Raw genomic sequence first — 27,350 nt, 5'->3', positions numbered from 1 at the left:
AAAAGCGCTAGTAAGGCTCAATGAGGGAAGACCAGTAGGTGATCAAAGCAATAAACACACGAGGAGGCAATCAGTCACTTTCTCAGGCAAGAAAAAAAAAAAATAAATAAATAAATAAATAAATCAACATTCGTTTGCGCCAGGAATCTAAACAGTGCATACTATGCTATGTAATTTTATCCTTAAATACATTACGTAACTCCTGCATACTTAACACACACACACACACACACACACACACACACACACACACACACACAGATAAAAAAAATTATCTTTTTTTTCACATTTTACATTTTGTTTCCAAATCTCGTTTATGAAAGTGTCTCATCTGTATCCACGGACTAGAACAGAATGTGGAAGCATTATCGTGGTCCCTTCGCTGAAATACAGGTGGCTCTGGTTCTCAAGTTTTTGGGAAAATCTTGAAAACTAGAAGGGGAGAAGGGGTCCTAAATCTCCTTCTGATGGCCCGCCGCGCCTCGAACTCTGCCAAGTTGCCCTGCCCCTCTCCCACACCCTTACCTTCCCCCGCTGCAAAGAATATTGACAGAGAGAAGGGATTCGTTGATGCGAATCCTGATTTTCGAAGTGACTCTCTCTTTCCCGGAGACTGACGCTTTAAATGGGCGGAGAGGCGAATCATGTGCCACTCTGCCTATATTCACTTCACTTACTGCGAGTAAATGATGGAGGAAATACATGTATCTCTGGTATTTACAGTAGTTTACGTCTGAATGTTGTCAATAACGCAGAGCTGCAACTAAGGGAGTCATTATTGCTATCGTCATAATCTGAAACTGAAATAAAAAAAAAAAAATTATTCCTATTACAGTTATTTTCATCTGTTAATTAGTCATCGGTGAATTTCTAATTCCAAGGAACCAAGACAAACAGTCCTTTTTTATGCTCCAACGTGCAAGTCCACCGGCATCGCTTTGTCAAGAAGTGAGTTTGGGTCACTTACTGAACACGGTCCTGGTGCGCGTCACGTGATAGTTAAATGAATTCACGCACGCCTTCTCTCCTTGTTATCTACACGAGCCACTCACCTTTTTAGACTGTCGCCCCTCACACTTCTGACAAGAGTCTCCGGATATTAAGGCGTCCTCGACCTTCGCTTGCTCATTGAAGGACGCTACTCATCTTTGTATGTGCGGGAAGAGATCAGAGATTACTAGGCACCACTATGCTGATGATGAGACATGCCAGCCATTGGAGGGCTCGCTTTGAGAAGAAACGTGGGGCATCTTTCTCATTATTACTGTAACATTCACCAGCACTGTAACACACTGTCATATCAACAACAGTGAACCGCATGCTTATTAAGTACGGTGTGTGTGTGTGTGTGTGTGTGTTTTCCGCAACCGCTCGAGTCTCGCAGGATTCCACGGAATTCATTTACAGACACGTTTCTCGACCAAGTCCTGTAAGCTTTAACAGAAAAATATATGTATATCCTCGAATTTCGCTCCGCGTTTTAAAATACACATGTTTTAATAATAATAATAAAAAAAAAAAAGCATGACAGTGATACGAAGCGGCGAATCCTTTTGAAAGATTTTTTTCTTGGATGTTTCGACGCTTCCGAGGCCTCAGTTGCTACGTTCCTTTTGAGCGTTGACGTGATGCGACGCTGTTGTAAGAGACTCGTCTTTTTTGTTTTTTTATCTCTTTCATTTGCTTCTCCTCAGACTCGTTTACGTTCTCCTGCTCTTACTCTTCCTCGAGCATTTTCTCTTATTCCTCTCCATTCAAATATATCCGTTCTTCCTCTCGTTTACGCCCTCCTCCTCCTCCTCCTCTTCCAGATGGCATGACTAAAGTTACAAATTGCCCGTTCTTTACAGACATCTACAGACTCATGCTGGGTGTCAAGAAGTTCGGGCTGAGCGTCAATCTGCTGGCTACTCGCATCTTGCCCTCGCTGCTGCCGCTCACCGTCAGTCCTTCCCTCAACCTGATCCAGTTCAGCTTCCTCCTGCAAACCATCCATGAAATGCTCGACCACATAGATAAGTGAGTGAGGCGTTGGTTTGGAAGTGAGATTATTAGGTTCAGTGATTCAGTTTAGTGGATTGTGTGATTGTTTCTCCCTCTCTCTCTCTCTCTCTCTCTCTCTCTCTCTCTGTGTGTGTGTGTGTGTGTGATACCGTAACTATATGCTAAACTCTTTTTTCTTCCGTTCACAGTTCTCTTCCCTGCCCTTCATGTCTCGCCTCCCCTCCCTCTCTGTTCTTTCCATTTACCGTTTCTAACCTTGACATTATAACTTCCTCGTCGCCCTTATTGTCCCCAGCCTTTTCTTACATATCCCTCCCGTACTCTCCCTTCAAACTGTTTTCTCTCCTTAGTCCCATCTACCCCAGCTCCCCATCCTCCCATCCTCCCTCCCTCCGCTCTCACGCCCGTCTCCCCCCACCCTCACCCTCCCGCCCGCCGCCCTAAAGCCCGTCTCCCCCCACAGGCAGCAACGCAACAAACTCAAGCTGGATAACTTGAGTCTGGCGAGCAGTCCGGGTGAGAAACGGCTGCTACGCCACCAACTCAGCTCCGATAACATGTCCCTCTCGCCCTTCTCACCCGTGCCCAACGTTCGCATCCAGGACACCCGCATGTCCTCTAGCGCCGAGGACTTCCTCTCCCGCCGAGGGTCGTCAGGTATTGGCTTCTTGGGACACTCTTTCTCAGGTAAATCCCGGAGGTTGTGAGACTGTGCGTGCCTTCTTGTTTGTTGGCTTGTATTTTCCTTTCTTCCTCTATTTTTATATTGCTATGTGGCCGTGTGGAAGCAGTGGCGGCGGTGGAGGCGTGATGTGGTGGGGGCGGTGCCGCGTGTCTTGAGTAGCAGATCCACCACAGACAGATGGTGGTAACGTTAGGATGGTGGAAAGCAGCTTATACTATTAACGAGACTAAACTTTAAAGCTCTTTTTATACCGTAGTATGGAAACTTAACTAAGAAAAGATGAATATACACAACGTATGCTACATTAGGTCCTGGAAGTACAACAGTAAAACGATTATGCTATTGATTTGTGTGAAGTGTACATTTCATATCATGGAAAATGAAGCAGGACGGCTTTATAATAGTATTAACGTGTGTGTGTGTGTGTGTGTGATCACTGACACATGGCGCAATCAACTATTGGGTACCAGACTTTCTGTTGAGAATATGGAATTTTAAGTATAAAGACAACTCGCAACCCTTCTCTAATGCGCTACCTAGAGGGAACCAAAGATAATGAAGAACCTGAGTCAGTAGTGAATGGACATGAAAAAATATGATCTCTGTCAACAAATGACAATAACTTAATTCAGAAAAAGTGTGAAGTGCCGAACCACGTAAACAACCCTTATGGAACTAACGCCCCACCTACAGTAGCGACGCGGTGAGGGGATTAGAGGCAGCGGCGGTCAGACACTCAGTGCATAGGAGGCTGGCGGAGGAGGTGCAATGTTGGAAATTATTGTGGCAAAACTTCACTCTTCTGTAATCTGCGATGCGTAAAGGTGCGGCAGTTATCTTTCATTAGCTTCTTGAGTATGTGGTATCCTTTAGGCCCAGTCGTGGCGTTATTTTCAAAATGTTGCAAGTTATGTGCCGGATATTTTGGTTCTAGGCTTCGCATACTCAGGCATTTCGAAGCTTTATCTCAACCATTTGCGCAACAGGCATTAGTGAAGGTTATCGGTAATGTAAAGGTGTGTTCTATGGTTCTAGCGATGGTTTAACAATGGTATTGCATCACCAATGCAAATAAAATACCCATAAGAATCCTACTAATCTTGTTATCTTGAAAAAAAAAAAGTAAATAGTCCTTATAGGAGTTCGAAACGCTTTAAAGTGAGGGCTGGAGGTGGTTGATGCTGGATGTGGTGGATGTAGAGGCACATATGCACTGTACGGCAAAGTGACACATACCGCGACAAACTAGATAGTGACGTATTGACCGTATGTAAGCTTCGTTTAGTTCCTGATATTTTCAGTAGAAACGCTCTTATTCAAGTTTATCATTTCTTTGAATCACTGATACGTACTTGTACCAACCACTGAGTTCAGATATGGCCGTACCAAGGCCCTATATTTCATGACCATAGTGATACCAGCCTTCTGACCAGACCGCTACCACCAAGTGACGTGTGGTGCCCCTCGCCCAAAGTGACATGTGTTGCACCGCGCCCAAAGTGACGTGTAGCACCGCACCCAACTTGTAGCACCGCGCCCCGCCGCACCCACGCTCTCCCCCTCCCAGAGCTGCCACACGGCTTTCCTTGGGATGTTGTGCATTGGATACTCACCAATAATATAAGATAAACTTAGTTGCAGTGTAATGCATATTTCGTTTGCACATTTTTTCCACTTCTCCTTCACATAACTGCTACCACTTGCATTCATTGCTGTCAAGCAAAGCTGCACGTGATGAAATGTTGCACCAGGGTCTTCTAACACTCTTATGAATGTGTTGGCCCTTGTCAGGCAGCCAGCGTGTGCCGGACACGCAAATCTTCATCTCATCCTTGCTCCCATCACAGCTTCCCCTTAATTCCCCACCATTGCATGAACGACTTATCTTGATTGAAATTTGATATGATAACCATTACTATTATCAACTTCCATCAACTTGTTAAATTTCATTGCTTGGACACAACTGAAAGCGGTTCACAATAATGCAAGGTAGAATGAGGAATGTTAATCATGCACTGGTTAAACATACATATTATTCATCTTGCATGCAGTATAGTACAGGTCTTGAAGGATTGATGAATAATGCAACACTGCCTGATATGCAATAATTATATTCCAAAATATTTGGAAATTAATACAGAAACAACCATGATGGGCAAATATGTTCATCATTCTAATATTTGCTCTAGTAATTACATACTTACATTGTATGAGGTGGCAACAATGTTATTTTTTGGCTAAAATATGGAAATGGGTGCATTCTTTGAAGTGTTGGAGATGTATGCTGCCTTGAACCCCATGTATTGTCATGGTGATCATGACAGTGCTACTATGAGCAGTTATGGTGTTATGACACATAATTGTGCTCCAGCATTGTGACTAGTCAGTTGTAGTGTGCTCAAGATAATTTTGACCTTAAATGTTATGGAGCTTGACATATTTTGTACATAATGTAACATTATCATAACATTATCATGATGCTTCCATGACATGCATATGTATTTGACATAATTGTTGGCATTGCAGGTCAGTGTAGAGCAGGTTGAGGATAGAGAGCAAAGCAATATACTTTCCCAGTTGGAGAAAGAGATACAGGTTTTAGTCTTTGCCCTTTCTTATATCGTCCACAGTCGCCAAGGGAGGCCTGTGAGTGGCGACTGTGATGATATTGTGTCATTGTTGTGACTCTGTCATGACTCGGTCTTCATAATCATGCTGTTGTCGTGACTGAAAATTACCATTAAAATTGGAAATTCTGCCAATCGTGAAGTCGTCATTGAGCTGTCACGACTCCATCTTGAACAACCATTATAACACATGTATAATGACCTCATAGTGACATTGTTCTGCTACCTTGATGGATGCAACTTGATGCAATGTTATGAAAACGCCATGACTATGTACATGGGGCTTTACTGAGTAGTCATTTTAAATATATTTGTTTTTGTTCACTCAGCACAATCCTGTCTTCCCCATTGTTTTTCCAGTGAAGGAAGTCTGTGTGGTTGTTTGGTGGTAGAGCAAGTACATTACCAGAGAGTGTACGTAGTGTCAGGAGAGAGTTGTAGGGCATATCTAAGAAAGACAACATTTCTAATGAAATTGTCATGTGGAAAAAAGTATCTTCGAATAGTTTGAAGAACTTGAAAAGAAAATAATAATTAAATAAATATGTAAAGTTTCTAAAATCACAGTGAATTAATAAGGGCACATGCTTGAAACTTGAGAAATTGCCACAAAAGTTGCTGACCAAACCTTTGATCAGTCACTGACCATGAAGTATTTAAGCACAGCAGACTGCATGTGAAGGCAGTACAGTCACCAAGAGTGTAGAATGTTGTTGGCCTTGTCGGAGCCATCACTGCATTCAGATATTTACCATCAAGTTTTAAAAAAATCAGGTCTTTGGTAGTGTTTCATGAGGAACCAACTAATTATTCATAAATCATTAATATTCATTGTTTTTTTGTAATGCATCTGTTCTTTTTTCTTTAATTTTTGGCAAGTTAGTGTGGTAATGTGGTGAATGCAAGTGAAATAAATTTGAGTTAAATCCTAAAGCACTATTCATCAAAAAGCTTTTCTTGCAGCTAAGTTTCATTTATATTCTAACACAAAGTATAATAAATGGTGTGTGTGTGCTTTGAGAGTGCAAAGTATTTTCATGGTTGCTTGAAAAAATGTTTAAAAGTTGGTGCACTTATGATTTTTGTCCTGTTGCATGTCAGTGTTTAAAAATAATTGAAACTTGCCTAAACATTACTCAGTTTTTAAGATTAATGATGAAATGCAGGTTATCTTGGATGCTGGCAGGTGGAGAGGAAATGATACAGCAGCAGCTCTTCCTCTCAGGCTTTCGTTATGCATCAAGTGCTGGTGTCTTGATAGAATGTAGGTATAGGAACTTGAGTACATGAAGGTATGGCAGTAATCAGCACTGGTGAATATGTACCCATATTTTCTTGGAGATATACCTAAAAAAAAAAAAAAAAAAAAAGCTTCCTTATATGTAGGCTTTTATCCGTGGTATTTCTTCTCTGTTGGGGATCAAGGGGCTAAAAGTGGTGTGAATGAGTGTGAATGTGAAAACTGAGTGCCTTGTCTTGACTATCCCACTTCTTAGGGAGGGACAGCCTTGGTATATGTACCTACATGTACATATGTATGTATGTATTATATATTGCTTTGAAAAACATGTAAGAAACTGTACTAAGTAATGAAGCCTGAGATGTATTAGCTGTAATAGAAACAGGTAAATTGTGACTGAGTGTGTTGTGCTCACTGTTGACAGATTGCATTTCAAAGGCTGAAGCTGCAAGACGTATGAGGGTTAGGGAATGTCTTAGGAATGAAGTACTGTAAAGCAGAGTATTAGAATAGCACCATTCTCTAAAAGTGGGTCAGTGATGGTATCTAATATAATGGTAGAAGGGAACACACACTGACAGTACTGTCTAGGCTTAGTAACTTGGCCTCAGTCATTTTGTCATAAGATATTTAAGAGACCAAAGTGATCATTAGGGTAGGTAGGGCCTGAGGATGAGGTGTTATCTTGTTCATCTTCCACACGTGCTTGGCACACCTGGTCTGTGTGTCAGAGTACGCCTTTCAGCATCCAGAATCTGAATTAGATGCTTGACTCAAACGGGACCAGAATCAGAATGAGCCCACAATTTCCGGGATTTACCAGACTTATTACTGCTGGTGTGTGATCCCTTGGGTGGAGGTGTGGGTTCCTGGCCTCTGTCACTGGTGGCAGCTCTGACTCAACCAAAGACAGATCTGGCATTACTTCATATTATTGCTTTGGAGGTGTGGAATGTTTATGTGAGATTCATATTTAATAATACAAAAGTAGAACTCCAAGGAATTTGAAAACTGAATTACAGGATTACTTCTCGGTATCCTGTGTTTTGCGTTACTTAGGGGAACATTTTTGTTTAATATAAAATTTCATACCTCACCATAATTACTGAAAGATCTTATGAAGCATAGAATTGAAGTAATAGAATGGAATTTAATTCCTTATAATTTCAAATATTTTTTACATTGTGAAATTGGTGTTGATTATTTTGTCAGTGGTTATTTGCTTGTTGAAAGTATTTGACATAAGCGTTCCAAATAGATTAAAAACTTTGATCATGTAGATATTCCATGACAAAAGTTTTGTGTCACCTCGGCTGTGTGCCTTTGGATGTTATGTGGGCAGTGGTTAAAGTAATGGGTTAGTCTCCTGACACCCGCATGCCACAGCCTTCACAAGCAGCCTGTCTAGGGTGAGCTCAGAGCTTGGATAGCTTAATTCCTTCCGAAGATATCATTTACATGGTTCATATTTCAGTGCACAGTAAGAGATGGTGATTTATTCTCATTTTAGAGACAGAACCTTCACCCCATGCAAGGTGTTCACTCCACCGCAAACTAACACTGTCGCATGTGCATAATCTTCTGAAATCTTTGATCTTTGTAATGTTTATTATTCTCACTCTTCACAGGATGCTACATTGTGTGTTGCTGTTTATTCCTGTTGTCAGTAAAGACAGGGTTGGGCAGGCGTAGCATCACACCAGCCCGGCTCTCACCACTGTCTGCGTTAGGGAGGCTGGCAAGGGGTGGAATTTGAGGCAGAGAGTGAGGGAGCTGGTGGAAGACTGTTTTAATTTGTTATAGATATTAGCTTGTTTTTAAGGAGTTATCAGTCTCTGTGTTTAATTTTATTGAAATGTTCGTTGAATTAGTGCTGTAGTGTGTGCTGTTTTCTGTTCCACGTTTTCTGTAATTTGCACAGTATGAATGAAATCACTCAGAGAACTTAGCATATTAAACAAAGCTAAGCAAGACATCAATAAATAAACTAGGATTTATTGTGAACAAAACAAACATTAAACAAGGATAAGTTTGAAATGAAATTTGAAATGTTTAAATAGTGAAAATTTAGACTAATAATTATTAGTTCAGTGCCTTTTTTATGTATGCTGCAGGAGAGAGGTTTGGGGAGAACTTGCCAGTGTATGCATCAGTAACTACTGGGAATAAGGTGTGCATTAATGAAATTTGCTAGGATAGGTAAGCGTGAGCAGGTAAAGTTATAATAGAATGTAGCCCAAGCTTGGTAGTAACAAGGGAAGGAAATGGAGTGAGGCAAGTAAGCACATGTTTTGGACAAGAGAGAAGCAGGGATGTGTCATTCAGTTAGCCAGTCAGTCAGTCAGTCTTCTGTGCTGGCTACTTTAATTATCCTTTAGTAATGTTGTGTGTTATGTTCGATGATCTGTTTGTTGGCAAGATTGTTTCTATTTTTGTTGTTCTGTCTAATGTCATTCAATTTTCTACACAGGTCTCTTGGCATTGAGTAAGCTTAAGTATTTCATTCACTTTGGTCAAATTCTTGCAACTTTGCATTGATATTTGGATATTTGCATCATTCTTAACTCTTTACCAGCTTTCGATTGTTAGTTACACTGTTGCCTTTGAAGTGTTATTCATTTGCCTTCCATTATTCCTTACTTATTAACAAGGCATTTACAGTAATATCTTATTTTGTAAGTAATGAAATTATGATAAGTGAAGCCATTTAATTTAATTTTATGTTTTAAGACTTTTTTTGTTCTGCTAGTATAATTTTGCACCAAATTTCTTGACAGGCTAAATATCAGTAAAGACATTATGCTTACCTTTTTCTTTTTAATGATAGGTAGTCTTAAAGTTTTCACTAAGTATATCATGGTAACACTGCCCTCATTTATTAATTGGTCTTTGTATTTATTTGAATAAAATAAAAAAAAATAATTGGGAAAGATAGTAGATCAGGACACCTCTGTTCAGCACAAGCTTTAATGCTAATCTTTCAAGCAATATAATCAATTGATATATTAATCTACTTAATACAGAGATAATACATTAAGCTAAACCTTGTCAGCTATATACTAGCTTGTTCCACAGCTGTTAGCTAGTACTTCTCATGATTTATAGTGGTTCCTCATTATGAACTGAGTTATTCACACACACACACACACACACACACACACACACACACACACACACACACACACACACACATACACACATGATGTATTCCATGCAAAGTCAATACATGATTTAAGGGCCAAAATTTATATCAATAGATACAGAGGCAGGACATTACAAACGTAGGTACTTTCCCATATGTCACAGCTAGATAAATACACGCATGAAAGAGACAGAGGAGGAAGAGATGCTCTCGTATCTCTTCCTCCTCCATCTTCTCCTCACAGTTCTAACTAAACTCCCTCCCTCGTGGACTGCAGGACCCTCGTCTCCGGACTCAAACCTCCTAAGAGTACAGTCCGCCACCATTGGCCGGCGACTGTCAGACAACGAGCTCATGATGCCACCAAAGATCCGGGTGGCTCTGTCCTCCGCTTCCTCTCCTGGCGAGACCTCCACGGGCTCCCTGCCTGTACGACGGCACTCCAGCATTGGGCCGGAAAGACGCGGGTCCACTTGCACCAATCTCTCGCCTCCTACTGTGAGTCTTGTCTTTGTGGTGTGTGTGTGTGTGTGTGTGTGTGTGTGTGTGTGTGTGTGTGTGTGTGTGTGCTCATGAGAGAGAGAACATTGCAGTACAAAAAAGTATTAAGATAATTATCAGATGGCATCAATTCACTAACGTGGCATAAGAATTGCCTGCACCTAATGTAGCTTTGCTATAGTAGTATACCCTGCCATCTTAATTTATTATGCCCTCTCACAACTGTCACACTGTTTCTGCTACCTGCTATCTTATCATTACTTCATCATGGTCTTGTGTCTTTTGAACACCGTAGTGTTTGGTTACTCAAAATATTCACTGCTTTGGGGAACCAAGTATCTTTTATCTACATGGGAATGTGCCAGGTAAATTTTGGACCATAAGTTCCAGTTGTGTTGGACAAGTGAGAGTTGTTGAAAATTTCATTACTACTAGGAAATCAGAGAGAAGCAGTTACACTATACTTTTTTGTACTGAATGTCTGATACAATTGATAAGTATTTCATGAATGTTTGAGGTGAAATCTGTTTCCTTTTTTTTTCTTTTAATAAACTGCTTAGTAAAGATGTTTAATATTAAAAAGTTGATCAATAAGAAAACATAAGTTTCCAGAAAAATATTTTTATTGATTAAACAAAAGCTGAATTATAATTTTAGTAATTGAAAATACCTTGAGTTTTTAGGTAGAAGGAAGTTAAGGTCACCTCTCAGGTACCATATGACCAGGCTGCTGAATGCAAGGACAGTCTACATGTAAATGATGCACTGCCATGACATGGAGAGATCAAGCATCTCTTTCTGTTGATATATATATTATGGAATTGTTTTTTAGTAACTTTTGACATGGTGGTACATGACCTCACTGTGGAACCCAAGTCACCTATGATTTCTTGCTTGTAGAATTTAAGCTTTATTTTAATAATATTTATGTTTTCCTCTATGTATATTATATCACGTAATGAAAACATAATTTAATAGCTTTGAAAAATTGTCGTCTTAACAGTCCTGCAAGAAATAAAATTGTTTAGACATGAAAAATAAGCAGTAGGATCATCAGACCCTGAGGTTATGTTGTGGTGTTGTGGGAGTAAAAATGTTGTGGTTATCTTCTAATCATATAATTAATGAAAGAGAGGAAGAACTGCTATGGCAGGTTGTCTCATCAGACTGTAATTACCTAGTTGTAAGTGTGTGTGTGTGTGTGTGTGTGTGTCACATGTTACTGCAGTGGTGTGTCATGTGTGACCTGCTGGAATTATTAGAAACACAAGTGGCAGCTCCCTTGAGTAACTAGACAATGAGTTACCTGCTTACAATGAGTGTGGAGCGTTGGTGGCAGGCCAGTATCTGTCTGCCTGTCTGCCTGCTCCTCTGCCCTGCTGGACCTGCGAGGGAACACTGCACCTGGTGATGGCCACACCTGCTGCTACAAATTGCTGTTACTTGTGTGCTTTTTTCTCTTTTCTTGCTAATTCTTATAAGTTGGATATTTGTACATTATGTTTTGCTTATTGTACAGATGCATTCATCTTATCCATCAGATGGGAATCTTTTGCCATAATTTTTTCCTTGAATTTTTTTTTAGCAAGGATTTTGTGAAAGTTACTTTTTTCTTTTATTAGGCAATACTCTGGTGTGGCTTGGTCACTCAGAAAGTTTGCTTTTTCATAACTCATGTCGTTCAGTACAGAAGTATTTCATTGGTTCCTAAATAGCATATCACTGACATGTCATTCAGTCTCAGTTGGGAGGTGACACACACATTGGGTAAAAGAAAGGCACCCAGAAAGGGGGAGATTAAAGTGTGGGTGTGGGAGCTTGTAGTAAAGTGGTGTTGTCTTGCCCACACCAGCCCACACGCCCACGCCGCTCCTTGGACCTGCATTACTCCCAGGCGGTAAGTCTCCCTCTTCCTTGAGAGCATGACGCCTCTGGGACTCACCGCATCTCAGTCGCATACACGCAATAGATCTACATTTTTGGCATGTTTTTTTGCCACTGCGTTATTTTATTTTGAATTTTTATTTTTGTACATAAAGTTTTTATTACTGCTTTTTGAATTGCATGAGAAATTTAATAATCACATTTATGCAAAGCACGTGCTTTTAATAATGATTATCATATGCATTTGATCTTAATTACTACACATAATAGTATAAATACTGGATGCAGTGCTTTCAAAATTTTTTAGATAAGTAATTTTGCATTTATTGTGGAATGTAAATCTTTTATCAACTTTTTTTTACTAAGAGAAAACTGATGACACTTAATGAAAACCATTGCATTTTGGAATTTTTTATATAATGTTGCTAAACAGCTTGTTCCCCTGACAGACATATTATCTGACACTTAAGCCTAGCAGACTCAGATTTCCTGAGGAACAGACAGACGCACACATCACAGTTAACCCTGGACCCTCATGCTGGGCATGTAATTCATTGTTCACATGTGACACTACAATATTTTTATGCATTTTTTCTCCCACTTCGAAAAAAAAAAAAAAAAAAAAAACATGACAAATTGCAACTGTGACAACTTTATCTATGACATCAAATAACATAACATTGCATTTGCTGTTATGTTTGTTAATGTTGCAGTAAATTTAGTGTTATGTTGTTTGGTGACCAGATGCACCATGATAGAGAACAAGACATGGTGTGTAGTGAAGTGTCCCTGTGGTGGTAGTGGCAATAAACTGTAATGAGAATGTTACTTAAAGTGTTGTGCAACAAAGGGTAATCAAGCAGCCTCTGAGTTGAGCAGCACACACCCTCCCTCTCAAGCAAGTCCCTTGGGCTGGACTGACCCAGATCCTGAGGAACACCACCACACCAGTGTTGGTTGGAACTGTAACAAGTGTTCCCTTTCCCTGCCTCTCTCCTCCCAGCACTATGTGTGTTGCTATTGTTAAGTGAAACTGAATTACCTTGTGTCGCACAGTATTTGTGAGCAGACTTGTGGAGATTCCAATATGCACTCATTATTTTAGTGTCTTAAGGAAAATGGAAGTTGTTACTAAAGATTGTCACAGAGTTCACATTTTTTTTTTTGTGTGTGTGTGTGTAGAGTGAATAAAGTAGAAAATTGTGGATAGGAGTTAATAAAAGGTTTAGGTGAATATTGGTTGGAATGAATGTAAAGAGAAGATTGTATGGTATTGATCCATAGTGCTATTCTGTAGCACTATGAACTTCTAGTAAGGACAGTATTTTATGGGGCTGAAACATGAAACATGGATGTAAAGGAGGAAAACTGATTGAATGAGTTGCAGTGTGTGAGGATCATGATTAGAGCAGTGAGAAAGTATAGAGAACTGGTACTAGAAGAGTTACTTGTCTGATTAATGCAGGAAATGTTATAAAAAGATGGTGTTGAGAGTGTGAAAGTAGAGTGATTAGTGATGAGAATGACTGGACTGGACATGAGAGACACAAGCTAAAGGGGAAGACATTGATTAGGATGGCTGGATGTTGTGTAGAGAGGGTCATGTGCAAGAGGAGTATATGTGGAGCAAGGATAAGTGATGGTGCATAATCAGGATGGTTGGCGAACAGTTGTGAATACATAAGTAGGACATGGCCTTGAGGATCCCTCCTGGAAGTGTGGGTAAGACCATGGGTGATGTGGCAGGGATGAGTTCTTTTTTTGTCAGTGAAAGAACTAATTCAAAACATTTCTTTTCCTAACAATGACTTAACATTAATTTATGTTCTTGATTTCTGCCTTTATGATAATGCATAATTCAGTGAGGTTTTACTGTATTAGTAATTATCCAAAAGATAAGTTGCTCTATATAGTGATGTGAACTTTAAATCTGTATCTTAGACAAATAATTATTTTAAAGCTAATATCAATACAGGTTTAGTCTGATACTAAATAAGATATATTGTATTTAAGTCAGAGAAGTAGCATAGTTGTGATATTTTTGCAGGTGTCACCATTTCTGCATGTTGGCTTACTCTTTCTTTCTTCTTCTTTCTCATCTTCCTCATTGTCTGTGTCTTAGGCTAATTTGTGCATTAATATGAAGTGCTATTTCTTAACTTGTAAGGCAGGATTCATAGTAGAACAAATGAAAATCATTTTCATTAAAAGAGTCAACCATATGACAAGAAAACCTAAATAATGTGAAGGCAGTCTTGATAATAGTGAGGTACTGTGTCATAAATTTTATTACACCTTAGGTTTTGTAGTGTGACTTGGATTCGACTTGAATATATCAACTGAGATGAGTGAAAAAAGGAGAGTACATAATCATACTTCCTTTCATGGTTTCGTCAGGTTCCCATTGACTTTTTAGACAGTGACTTGGACACAAGGTTGATTGAAGCAGCCAAAATAAAATCCATCAGACCCTCTCTTTATAGCAGATATGCACATGTGTAGAGTTTGTATCTAGATAAGAGTATTTTTTTTTTATCTTTAAGCATGGCCCAGTGAATTATGCTTCAAGTTCTAGTGTTCCTGATTACATTGAAGTTTTAGTACTATTGGGGCTGATATATCATCATGGTTGTATGGAATATTTAGTTGGGACATTACTGGAGAGCTGAAGAATATTTCTTGTGATAGTGCAAATGTCTTGAATGTTGAGGGTGAGAAGACATCTTGTCATAGATATTCTTGATGACTCTTGAAGCATGTGCTGAGCCTTTCCATCCTTTTCCCAGTGTTGTCCTGTGATCCTTGCATTACTTCTTTGTGTTGTGACCATCCAGTGTCTGTGCTGTCGTGTGTGTCCTTGTCTCGCTGTGTTCTGTCTTCTGTGTTGTCTTATATTCCTACACCTTAGAGGAAATTGAGTTAAACATAGATCTTTTACTATAAGGTTTTATGCCAACCCTAATTATGCAGTGATGAAAGACTCCATTCTCTCAATGTATAATGCACATGCTTGTTTCTAGTCTCCTGTCTAGTTTTTAGCAGTATTTATAACATGACTGAGTTAGAGTGATTCAAGTTATTGTTGGTACACTTGTACACTGTTGCCAGCAGTTCTGGTTCTACCTTAAATGTGTAACTATCTCTGATAAAACTCAGTTGATGAATATCATTCATTAATACAGGAGTGTGTGGTGATTGGGTAACTAATATCCACATTTGATCCATTCTCTAATGAACATGCTAAAACCACAATGAACTATAGTTAACTATTTACTTATTTATTTATTTTTATTTTTGTTTATTTTATTTCATTTATTTATTTATTTTATTTATTTATTTATTATTATTTTTTTTTCCTTTTTTTCTTTTTGTGTGTACTTCAGTATACATACCTTCCCCCTTTGTGGAAAGTGAAGTTGTGAAACCAGAACAATCAAGTGTGAAGTCTCATGACTTTGAAAGATGGCATTAATATTGACACATCTAAGTTCCATGTAATGCTCGCATGCAACTAGATTGGTATAATGTTATTTTAGCAAGTTTAATTATTGCTTATATATTTAAAATAGACATTGTGTTCTAAATAGTGAATGAACACTTGTGCTAATTAATCTTATTATAATCCAATTAGTGGAATTTTCACAATAGATGTTAAAGTTTATGGATTTTCCTATTAAGAGGGTAATTGGAAAATACACCTGTAGTGGAAGCAACAGGGTATTATTGCAAGTATTATTGCAGCTAATACTGACTAATATACTGACTTCAAAACACACTGACTGTTTTGATAAGATGCAGTGCGTAATACCAATGGATATGAAATTACTATCACTTCAGTGTTTTAATTAGCAAAGTTATTTCACTAATGAGTTCAGTATAGGTTTAATTAGCATACTCAGTGATGAAATCAGTATTATATATATATATATATATATATATATATATATATATATATATATATATATATATATATATATATATATATATATATATATATATATATATATATATATATATATGTTTTTTTTTTCTTATTTAGTTATTTAGTTATTTTTTATCAGCAAAATAGATTCAGTACAGAGAAAATAGGACAAGATTTCATGAGGATGAGCTTAGCATATTCACTAGATGAACATGTCACCAGTGCTTGAGCCTTGATGCAGTTATGCTCAACTTTACAGCCACATTGGGTGCGAATGGTAATGGCTCCACTTGAGATCAGACTGACTAACACGCCTTTGTTCTCCTTCCACAGCTGTCCCGTACCTTGGTAAGTGGCGGACCTACCTGTGGAGGGTCCCTGTACTCCCCTCGCCGCCACAACCCCTCCCCGCCTCTCTGCCTCAGTCCCCAGGTCAACCATAGGTGTCACAGTGGTTGTGTTCTGCTCCTCGTCTGTCTCGCCCTCTGTGCTGCCACTGGTTCTTGGCGTCCTCGTTTACCACAAGTGGTCTCAGTCTCAGCATCCACCTTGTCTTGTCTTTCTTGGTCCATTTGTGTGTGTCTATGTTTGTGTGCAAATAGTACAGGTGAATTACAATTTACAAATGAAGTTTGAAGTAAAAAGTTTGTAAATTGAAATTAGTCCTAGGTTTCTCCTCCTTTTTTTCCCCATTTAGTGTTCATTGTGATAAAAAGTGACCTGCCTGAACATATCAAGTGTAAGTAGGAAGAATTGCTGCCAAGCACACTGTAAAAAGCAGCTAAAAATGATGGAGTGAGTGAATGTGGAATTTATTCCTCTGTATTTTTATTCCCACAGTGAGAGGAGGCTGTGCTGATTATCCTTCTTTCAGAGGAATTGCATCCTTGTATGTACACAGATAGATCAATTTCATGTTGATTTTTGTATTTTGAAGGAATTTTTTAAAGAATTTTATTTATAAATTCATTCATAAAGCAGAACAAATGATAGAATATTATTTTGACTTATCACATTGCAAAGCAGTAAATCAAATATTTGTAAATTGAGCTTCACCTGTATAGTGTGTGTGTGTGTGTGTGTGTGTGAGAGAGAGAGAGAGAGAGAGAGAGAGAGAGAGAGAGAGAGAGAGAGAGAGAGAGAGAGAGAGAGAGAGAGAGAGAGAAAATGTATTTACCTAGTTTATCTAGATTGTGTGTGTGTGTGTGTGTGTGTGTGTGTGTGTGTGTGTGTGTGTGTGTGTGTGTGTATTATGTATGTATGTGTACATATCTTGTGGTTGGGCTTGCTTTCTTGTCCTTTGGTCTCGTATGCACATCTGTTGATGTCTGGTCTTCTGGCTGGTTCCTACATTGTCTGGTCTTTGTGGTCTGATGTCTCTCTTTCCATTGGTCTTGGTCTTGAATGCTCTGTGGTCTGCTTAGTCTTTCAATATGTGGTCTTCATTCTTTTCTCCTTCCATTCTTTTCTGTGTTAACTTTGATTAATGTTGTATTCAGTCTTGATTGATATGTATAGGTTGACATGGAAGTGTGCTGTCCACTGCCTTCATCTGACGTCTGCTGGACACAGGAATACGTTTGTTTCCTGTGACTTCTCAGTTCACTTCTTTTTTAGCATTTTATGACTTAAATATATTCACTTCCTGTTTTATCTAAAGATTTATATTAGATAGCATCAATAATGCACTTTAAAATCTTCATGTTTTTAGTAAATTTTTAATGTGCTATCTTTTCATGACTGAAAATATTTCCACTATGAACTGAGCAATGAAATTTTTTCACATATTACTTCTCAGAACTTGTTCATGAAAGGAATAAAACTACTGGACATATATTATGATGGTAATTAGGTATTTTTAAAATCTTGACTTTAAATAGAAAAATCATCTAGGTGTCCAATAATTTGTTGAGCTCAATTTATTTGGTGCCTATATTGAATAAGAAGTTTAGTGTTGTATGGGTAATAGGGATAACCTTGGAATGGTGGACAGCATCTGCTTAGAACAGACTCGAGCCAAGTATTATATGTAGAGGGAATAATGGGCACATATTTAGAATTTCCAGGAATGTGGATAAAGCATATTCACTAACACATCTACTCTGTTTGATTTCACATTCACTACAGATATTAATACATTTTAGTTTGGATGGCAGAATTCTGCAAGAAGTTTTACTTGCTTTAGATCTCTGAAGACATCTTGGTTAAGCTTTCATTGTTTTCCTTTACAAGAAAGTCTCTTTGATCTTCACATTTTCTGGGACTCCAAGGATACATGGCAGGCCATCTGGGGCTGTGCTCCACGGCTGCTTGCTTCAGAGTGGTGTTTGTTGCACTGCCTGTCACTCATGTTGGCCACTGGCACTTGACATAACCTGCTGACTGAGGCATGGGGGATGAGCACTGGTAGGAGAGGAACTGCTTGTAAAACTGAACTAAATTTGATGAATGATATTTGAGTTTTGTATAAATATATTTGTCTTTTGTATTAAAAATCATAAAAGGATAATTTTTTCAATAATGTTAAGAATTAACAGACTCAGAAATGTCTGCAGTATATTAAAAGGACTTGCAAAATTATGAATTGATATATTGTGGTGCAATAAATCAAATAAAAATAACTTTGCAAAGATAGAATGGTCATGAATGAGTGTCAGGAGTTTGATGTTCTGAAGATATTGATGAAGATTTGAGAGAATATGATGTCAGACTGCATTCTTATATGCTCATCTGTCATAGGCATGGTCTTAAGAGCCACATCTTTGAAAAGTTAGTGTGTATTAGATCTCTACATAAGTACTTTAAAGTTTTCTTAATTGTGGGGTGGAGGTTGGAGATCTTTCTTAAAACTATTAGAGGCTTTTGAATATTGCCTTACTTTATAAGGTTTCTTAAGTCTCATGTTTTGTTTGTAATGAAAAACAAGATTTGATATTGCACCTCATCTTGATTTTATTGATATCAAATATTCTTTCTGTCACTGATATGTATTCAGGCTTATCTAAGTTATCAGTAATCACCCTTATTGTTCCTGACTGATTTTAAATTCCCTCATAGTGTAGGTTTAGTAATACTAGAGTGAATATTTAAAACTGATTGGTAAAGCAGTTCCTTTCATCACCTGTGGTTAGTGTTTTTCCTTTCCTGTCCATTCCTTTGTCTGCTTGTTTGTTGTACTCATGTTTGTGTTTTCATACCACAATTTTTTTTTCTCTCACTTAATCATGCTTGCCTTAAGAATATTGTGTAATGAATACTTCTTGCACATGCAAAATTTAACATTCTTTCATCAGATTCAATTTGCATATTTAATGAGGTGTTCCAAAGATTCAAAACTTTATTTATTGTGTTCATGGAACCTGTCTTGCTGAGGTCTCACTTTGCCATGTTTGAGAGACTTTTTCTCTTAAAGACCTGAGTAAACATTTTCATTCAACAATAGCAGTATTAATAATGATGTTGGTGATGATACTTACATTATTTAGTATTTACCTTACCATGTAGGAAAAAAATTGGTAAAACTGATTAAAAATATACTTATAATACATAAGAAATAAAATGCATTTCCACATTTAAATCAAAACAATGAAATTGGTTTAGAATGTTTTTAGTAGCAATTGATCTATCACTTGTTATTTGAATTGGTTCAGTTCATAACATCTGGTGTCTTGTTTTTCATTAACTTTTATTTGTGAAAATGGGAACATAATTCATGGATGGAGACAATTAGCCTCACTGAAAGACTGACAAGGTGACTGAGTTGTGGTGCTTTACTTAATTGTGTAAGAATTTGCTGCCAGGAAGAGCTCAGAGACTTTTGGAACAACCTTTGCATTGCACCTGATGAAAGCTGTAGGTGAATATCTTGTGTGTGTTTATATTTTACATTGACAGTATATCCTCCTTTTGGATTTGATGTTTTTATCACAATGCTTTTAAACTTCTTAGATTTTAGATAATTACTTAATTCTACTGAGAATTGTTTGGGTTTATAAATGTAAATGATGTGTAGAAACTATGTAATTATTTTTTTTTTCAATTTTCAGTTACATTGAAATAGAACATGTCCTGAAAGCTTCTGCCTGAGAAATAGCCACAGCATGATAGTTAGAGACCCAGAGATAAGAACCACCAATAGTGCATTCAGATTACAAAGGTAGGCTCCCACCAAGAAGCCACTCTGTCTTTTCTGAGGTTCTGTCCTTTTTCACTTTATTGGCTGCTATGTAAGGAAGATGATCAGCTAGATGTACCAGATGTTCATGATTGAGATTATTCTGAGCTCAACAATAAAAAATACTCATAATTTCATTGTATGACAGTACTCCACTTATCAATCAGTAAGATTTATTAGTGAACAGTTTACATTAAGCTGACCATTTCAGACAGGCAGGGTACTCAAGGTAAATGCACATTTATTGTCAATATTTCATACATAGCTCATTCAAATAGACATTGAAAAAAAAATCTTTTACAGTAACTTTGTGGATGAAGGAATTTAATGTTGTATTGAAGATTTAGTCATCATCTCTTTGGGTTGTATACATTGCCAGTTTTGAAAGGCCTGTCCTCCCTTAGTGGCTTGCTGGAGACTGAACTTTGTTTCATAGTGTTACTGAGTGATAAGCAGGGCACTGTTTTACAATTAAACAGTGTTTTTAACCATAAAGCTCATTGAATAACAGCAAACGCATACATTAGGTACTTCTCACTATTCTTCTTCTTTAGCTCACTAGGTAAGCAGATCAGAGGGAGCAGAGCCTAACCAGCAAAGAGGGATAAGCTTCTTGGTGCAAACTTACTTTTATAATTTGAATGGATTGTGGGCTGGGTACATCTGTCCTTGCAGTATCCAGTGAACACTTAAGTTAGGGAAGAATTCATTAACTCCTCAGCATGTTGATAAAGTTTGGTTTGCATGTGTAGTGAATATAGTTAGCAGTATCTTGGTTGATCCTCAGTCCTAAATTTATAGCAGGAGGATGGAAGATGAGGCTCCCGGACTGTTGTCAGTGTGCTGAACCTACACACCCAAATTTATTTTAGCTAGAATGTTTTTTTCAGACTTGTTCCATTTTCAGGTGTTGTTCAATTTTCAGCATGACTTGCACACATCTTGCCTGAAGTTTATGTAGTAATTTGACCAACTTTTTCATCCACAGGCTCTTCAATTGCAGCCTCCTTGTGATGTTGTGTGTTGATTCTATTACATAACATTCCAGGTTGTTTTTTTGTCTTCCTTTCACAGGTAGCATTATGTGAGTCTGATGATTGCTAGGATTCATATTTTTTGCTGTCTTTGAGTGAGATTTCTGTGTTTTGACCTCAAAGCTTTTGTTATTAAATCCTTTTTGACAGAGTACAGTGCAAAAAAATTGTCAAGAAAGGAAATCCATAAATAGGTACTCAGGGAGAGACGACAACATTAGTCAAGCAAGTTTGAGGAATAGTGAGTTTGATAATGTAGATAGATCAGGGAAAATAAAAAAAGCACAACAATGTAAATATTGTGAATGAATGGATGGAGGTAATGATTAACTTTTGCATTGATAAGATTGGCATAAAAGGGATGTAGTAGTGCATATCGGGATATATGAAGGCAATAACCCCAAAGATGATAAATAAAATCCATCTTTAGAGGGAGATATTCAAATAGAAGCACTAAAGATGACTTGAAATTATGGAATAGAGTGGCATTTAAATTAGACAAAATGAGAGTTTTGCTGAATAGGTGAGATAAGCAAACCTGTTACTGTTCATAAGTTCTTGTGCTTCCTTTACTTCCCTCCCATTTCAGTTTTACTCATTTCATATTCTAATTCACAATGTAACTTTTCTCTTTCTAATGCACAAGTTTTTGATATAACAAGTTTCATTTCCAGCTTTCTGATTTGTATCTGTGTGTGCACCATCTTGGCAGGTCAAAGCATCCTCTAAGTATACATTGTTATGTGTTACGCAATGTATTTTATTATGCCTCACTTTGCTAATTGACTACATCTGTCCATCCACCATCCTTCTTAGGTGATGTCCACTAATTATTGATGTTGTCTTCATTCTGATGTGTTTATGTATGTATCTTCTATTTCAGTATGATTCTATCACTTGAGAATCATACTGCATTAAATTAAGCACACACACACACACACACACACACACACACACACACACACACACACACACACACACACACACACACACACACACACTGCATAAGGAGATTGAAGTTTTCATCATTACAAGAGAGAAGAGAAAGAGGAGACCTGATTGCTATATACAGAGCTTTAAAGGGTAAGGATCAAGTTGACAAAGGCGACTTATTTGTGTGGGACTCATGAGATACAAGAGGACATGGAGTGAAATTGAAGAAAACAGCAAGTAGAAGAGATGTCAAGAAATATGGTTTCCCAAATAGAAGCATAAAAATATGGAACAACTTAGATGAAATAGTGGTACAAGCAAAAAATATTCATGAATTTAAAGTTAAGCTGGATGCTTGTAGATATGGAGACAGGACAGCATGAGCATAGCTCTTTTCCTGTAAAACACAATTAGGTAAACACACACACACACACACACACACACACACACACACACACACACACACACACACACACACCTCTCTTGCTCACAAACTTTCTCCCAACAAAAGTATGTTTCAGCATGATTCAAGCCATATTCTGAATTTGATATGATTCTGATACTCCAAAGCATTGTTTCAGTGAATATAAACATTACTATTAAGAGAATTTCAAACTTGTAATTGCCCTTACTGTGGATTGTTCAGTTTCTGACATTAATTCAGACAGTGGGTTGATAATGTTTTATCTTTCAGACACTTTCCTACTTAACTCTTATGATGGTCAGTAAGTTTTACTTTCATGGTTGAAAAGAAATATATCCTAGTCAGAGGTAATTTGACTGTTATATCATTGGTTTTATTATACTTACATATTGTTACTAGTGTAAGTCTTCCTGCAGTAGAGGAGAGGCTTCCATACTAAGCTGTGTGGCTTAGGCTGAACACTGTGGTGTGGACTTGGTGAGGAGCAGTTCTTGGGGATGTGACCATTGAAGTTCAATTTTGACAAGATTGTAATGCACTGGCAAATATATTTTCAAGGTCTGTATGAAGAGATACTTGAGCTCTTCATGCATACCCTTAACAGTATTTACTAGTGCAGCAAAATTTTCTGATAGTTGGACTAAATGTGTCATGGCCCCTTCATTACAAGATACAATCATATTCTGATTATCACAATCAAATGGTAATTTATGTTTATAAAGTGTATCACATTTAGTGAATAATGCTTTCCTTTATCATAGATCAGCACCATTTTATTTTAAGTTATAAAAGAGAAAATATAAAAATTGCTTTGCACAATATTCCATTTCTATAGTTGTCTACTTGCCAGGTTGACAATCCTTGTGAAGGGGACTTACCCAAGACAAAGAGTGTACGTGACACACCAACACAATCATGGATTAATTTTGAGTTTGTCACATAGTAACAAGAATTGAAACTCTTTGATAAACTCATCATAGGATAAGCCACACAGTCTATATTACACTTAGGTAATACATATGCATGAGTTTTTCCTGCCATCATCATTGTAGGCAAAAGCTTATCTTCTGTGAAGTGAAGCCTCCAGACAGGTGTGTTAGGTCACTCATGAAGGTCAGAGAAAACCTTACAAGACTGACAGGTGTGGAGAGCACTGCTGTACCATCAATCCTTTTAATGACATGACAAGAAACAGGGATGTCATTGTTCACATCTACCTTAATAACTCTTCTTCCCCTATTCTTTTAATGTGAAATGTCCTCAATGTGTTTTTATCATTTTCTATGCAGACAAAGTCCCAGTCTTTTTTAAAGGTAATTTTCTCTTTAATGATCTCTGCCCTGTTGATGTTAATTGTTGTGTGTGCCACTACAACTGGCAGTGACACCTTTGTGGCTTTTGGTGGCATGCAGCCTCAGTTTTATGGACAGTTGCAGTAAACAGTGAGGGGAGGGTTTACTTTTCAGCTGCATATATAAAAAGAAGCTCACATTAACATTCTGAATTCAGTGAACCCAGGACATGACTGCAATTAAGTCACTGGTGTCACTGCCTAGGCCCAGTATTTTGTGTGTAGATGTGTTTGAAAGGCCTGTCTGGAGCAGGGGGTAAAGGTGCCTGCCTGGGCCATGGTTGGCTTGTATTGGCTGTAGTTTGCATGACAGGCTGTAAGTGGGGTCTTCAGTTATGCTAAGAAATTTCATTAGAAAATTTGTTTTGTAATAATTTGAACTTCTTAATTTTGGTGTAGTCTTTATGCAGCACATTGCATTTTCAAATTAATAAGATATTATAGCCCTTTTTTATTAATCAGATATTATAGCTCCTTTTTAAAAATGGTTGTTTTGTTCCAAGAAGACCCAGCCCTCACTATATGAGGCATCTTGGTGCAAAATAACTATCTCAAGTAAGCATATGCCTTGGTGTTTCTAGATACTATTCATTCAGTAGAATAATTAATAAGCTTAATTATTTTAGGGAGATATTTTTAAATCTTTGTAACACACTATGATTTATATTGGTCTAATAATGCAGTCATTACCCACCACTGACTTTGCTAGTTCTTATTGGTTTTATTGTGCATTTATCTTTAATCTTTGTACTGCAATGATGCTGCCATTGCAACCATATTCTCAATTAATGATGGTTGCTTCAGGAAAGCATACCAGTGGCTGCTTGTCATAGATAAACACTTTCAGTATCGTTTAGTTTGCTTTCTTAGAATTTAAATGAAAGCATTTGTGCCTCAGAAAAAACAATCAAAATAACAAAAATTGGTTTCATTCTTAATATCTTTAAAGTAATAACATTTTCATTTATAAAATCACCAATATAATCTAGGAAATGTGTGCCAGCACTGAAACTGGCTGGCTTGCAAATTAAGTAGTACATCATGTTTCATTTGGTCCCAATTGCTTCCTGTTGTTCCAAGGCATGAGATGTACCCACTATTTAAAACACTGAAGGGTAGGGAAAGGCTGCAACCTACTGCATCTTCCCATGCCTTTACTCCATCTATGCACAGGGATTAGGTATCTCCCTTGCAAATACACAGTTCACTGGGGAAGCTGCTGATACCTGAGGAATGTAACTAAATTGTTGATTTGCTTCCTAGCCATAATTAAATGATGTCATGATAATATCATTGTACCATTGCAGTGTCTGCTGTGTTGTGCTCCTCCCCTGGTGGGTGAGCATGCCAGCACAGTAAGCCTTGATAGGTTGTTCTTTGTGTGTGTGTTCATAGCCATCCTGTATTGCTTTTTCAGCTGGAGTGCAAGTTGTAGAAGCTTATCTATGCTATTAGTACAAGAAGTGGCATTTATGCATTGTGCAGCACTGTTGTGGTGAATGTATTGTGCTGGCAGGCTGAGTGTCTTGAATTATGTCTTGTGCTGTAAATCTGTACTGTGAGATAGGTGATGCACTGAATGAGAGAAGCATTTTATTGTACAGATTATACATGTTAAGCTTTTGTAATTGATTATAGGTAGATGTGAGGTTCACTTACTTCATGATTCAAAAATATTTGTTTTAAACTACCTATAATAAGACACATGCACACTTCAAGTACTCCTCCAGTTTGAAATTTTGTAATTTTTAGAGAATTTTGATGGGCATCATCTGCAGTGCAAAGTGTCACTCAGTGTTGTGCTCAGTTTGCAGCAAGCATTGATCACAGCATTCAGAACTATCAGCCTGTGTGCATCAACATTGTTGAAAACTGTATTAATGTAAATATAAATTATTAATATTAACTATGTGTTGAAGCTCTTTGTGTTTGTATGCATTTTGGTGTAGATGTGGATAGAATTGTTGCAAGTGATAGCATGGCCCAAAAAGGAAATTATGAAAATTTGTTTTTTAATTGCCACTTATTTGAAACAAACATTTCTTAGACATTTAATGTACTTGTATTATAGGTACAAATATATAGATGGTTGTATAATGTATTTTTGTCTGGAGTGCTTATTGTAGTACTAAGACAACCACTTATACCCAAGTGTGTATTGTTACCAAGAGAGAAGTTGATACAGCAAGCCTTGTTGACTTGTACCTCACACCCCAACAGAACTCCTCCATCGCCAATGCCAGCAAAAGCGTCCCAATGCTGCTCACACCCTCCCCTGTGTCTAACCTTGGCTCAAGAAGACAGTCCACTTGCTCCATCACCTCCCTGGGTGGTTTGGATTCTCGCCGTTCCTCCGCTGCCTCCATCGGCAACCCTCTTGGATCCTCGTATAAGTCCCATCGTCGTCCCTCAGCCCTCATCTCCAACTCCTCCAGTGGTAACCTCCTGCAGCAGTTGTCGGCCGGCGTGGTGAGTACAGTGAGTATACCCCAGACACACCTTCTTGCCTGTGTCTTGTGGCGTTCCGCCTGTTGCTCAGTAGGTGGCACTTTTCTCTTGGTGGTTCGTGGTTGTCTCTGACAGGAAGAATTACAGTTTTGTATGCTTATCAGGCTTCTTTGATGTATGGTGATGTTTCTGAAGGTTTTCTCTTATTGTTATTCAGTGAGTATTAGAGATGCATGCAGTGCAACAAGGGACAATACTCTCATCAACCTTCTGCGTATATTTAGGAGATGGAGGTACAGTAGCTGCATAAAGAAATCTGTGGGTCATAATAAAAGAAAAATTTGCACATGCAAGATAGTATGTAGTTTCATCTTGCACCACCACATCACTGAGAGGAGAGAGTGATCATGAAGCTGGCACACCTGCTGCTGATTGCTCTTGTACTGTTGTGTCTGCCATTTAATTACCTTTGGAAGTCTATAACTTTACTTTTGGCCATCGTCATGGGTCTCTAGAATTGAATAAAAATATATATGCTTGCGTTTTGCTATATACATAATATGTGGGGCTTAGGCTCTTGTTATCAAATGCCAGGCCACTTACGATATGATAAAAACAGTAGCTGGTCTCCCTCTCAATATCTTTCCTGGACAGAAAGTTGAGAGTGAAATGAAGAAAAATACTTTTCCTTGGATTAACAGGCTTCTCTCATAATGAAATTAGGGACTCAGTAAGTAGTACACCAAAGCTGACAAAGGATGAACCCCAGAGGTGGGATGTAATATCCATAGTAATTGAAAGAAAAGGTACAATGTCTTACTTTGTGGCATGGCAAGCTGCAGTCATGCAGGTGAGGATAATCATGAAAGTTTGGAAGTTATGATGATTATGGCTTGAAACAAGTAAAGATTTGTGCCCCTGTTAATGTTCTCTCAAAAGCTCCATCTGAAAATTATATATCAAGCATCACTAGCTCAACTG

The 27,350-nt window shown here is 37.9% G+C and overlaps 2 protein-coding genes across 2 annotated transcripts in view; one reads left to right on the top strand and one right to left on the bottom strand.

Moving 5' to 3' along the window:
* LOC135110552 (SCY1-like protein 2) overlaps positions 1–27,350 on the top strand; it is a 328,030-nt gene that overhangs the window by 294,120 nt on the left and 6,560 nt on the right. The window contains 7 exon segments of the mRNA XM_064022973.1: positions 1,851–2,019; positions 2,468–2,691; positions 9,976–10,196; positions 12,052–12,096; positions 16,339–16,437; positions 23,860–23,883; positions 26,142–26,390. Of these exon segments, the coding sequence (XP_063879043.1) occupies positions 1,851–2,019; positions 2,468–2,691; positions 9,976–10,196; positions 12,052–12,096; positions 16,339–16,437; positions 23,860–23,883; positions 26,142–26,390 (1,031 nt within the window).
* Positions 26,309–27,350, bottom strand: part of LOC135110554 (uncharacterized) — a 243,583-nt gene continuing 242,541 nt past the window's right edge. Inside the window, exon 8 of the mRNA XM_064022978.1 lies at positions 26,309–26,497. Within this exon, the coding sequence (XP_063879048.1) occupies positions 26,457–26,497 (41 nt within the window). The 3' untranslated portion in view covers positions 26,309–26,456. The remainder of the gene's footprint in view (positions 26,498–27,350) is intronic.

The sequence above is a fragment of the Scylla paramamosain genome, chromosome 20, assembly GCF_035594125.1.
Source record: "Scylla paramamosain isolate STU-SP2022 chromosome 20, ASM3559412v1, whole genome shotgun sequence".
NCBI classification, from domain to species: domain Eukaryota; kingdom Metazoa; phylum Arthropoda; class Malacostraca; order Decapoda; family Portunidae; genus Scylla; species Scylla paramamosain.
Note: the sequence above shows the minus strand (reverse complement) of the source record. Positions and strands in the feature narration are given on the sequence as shown.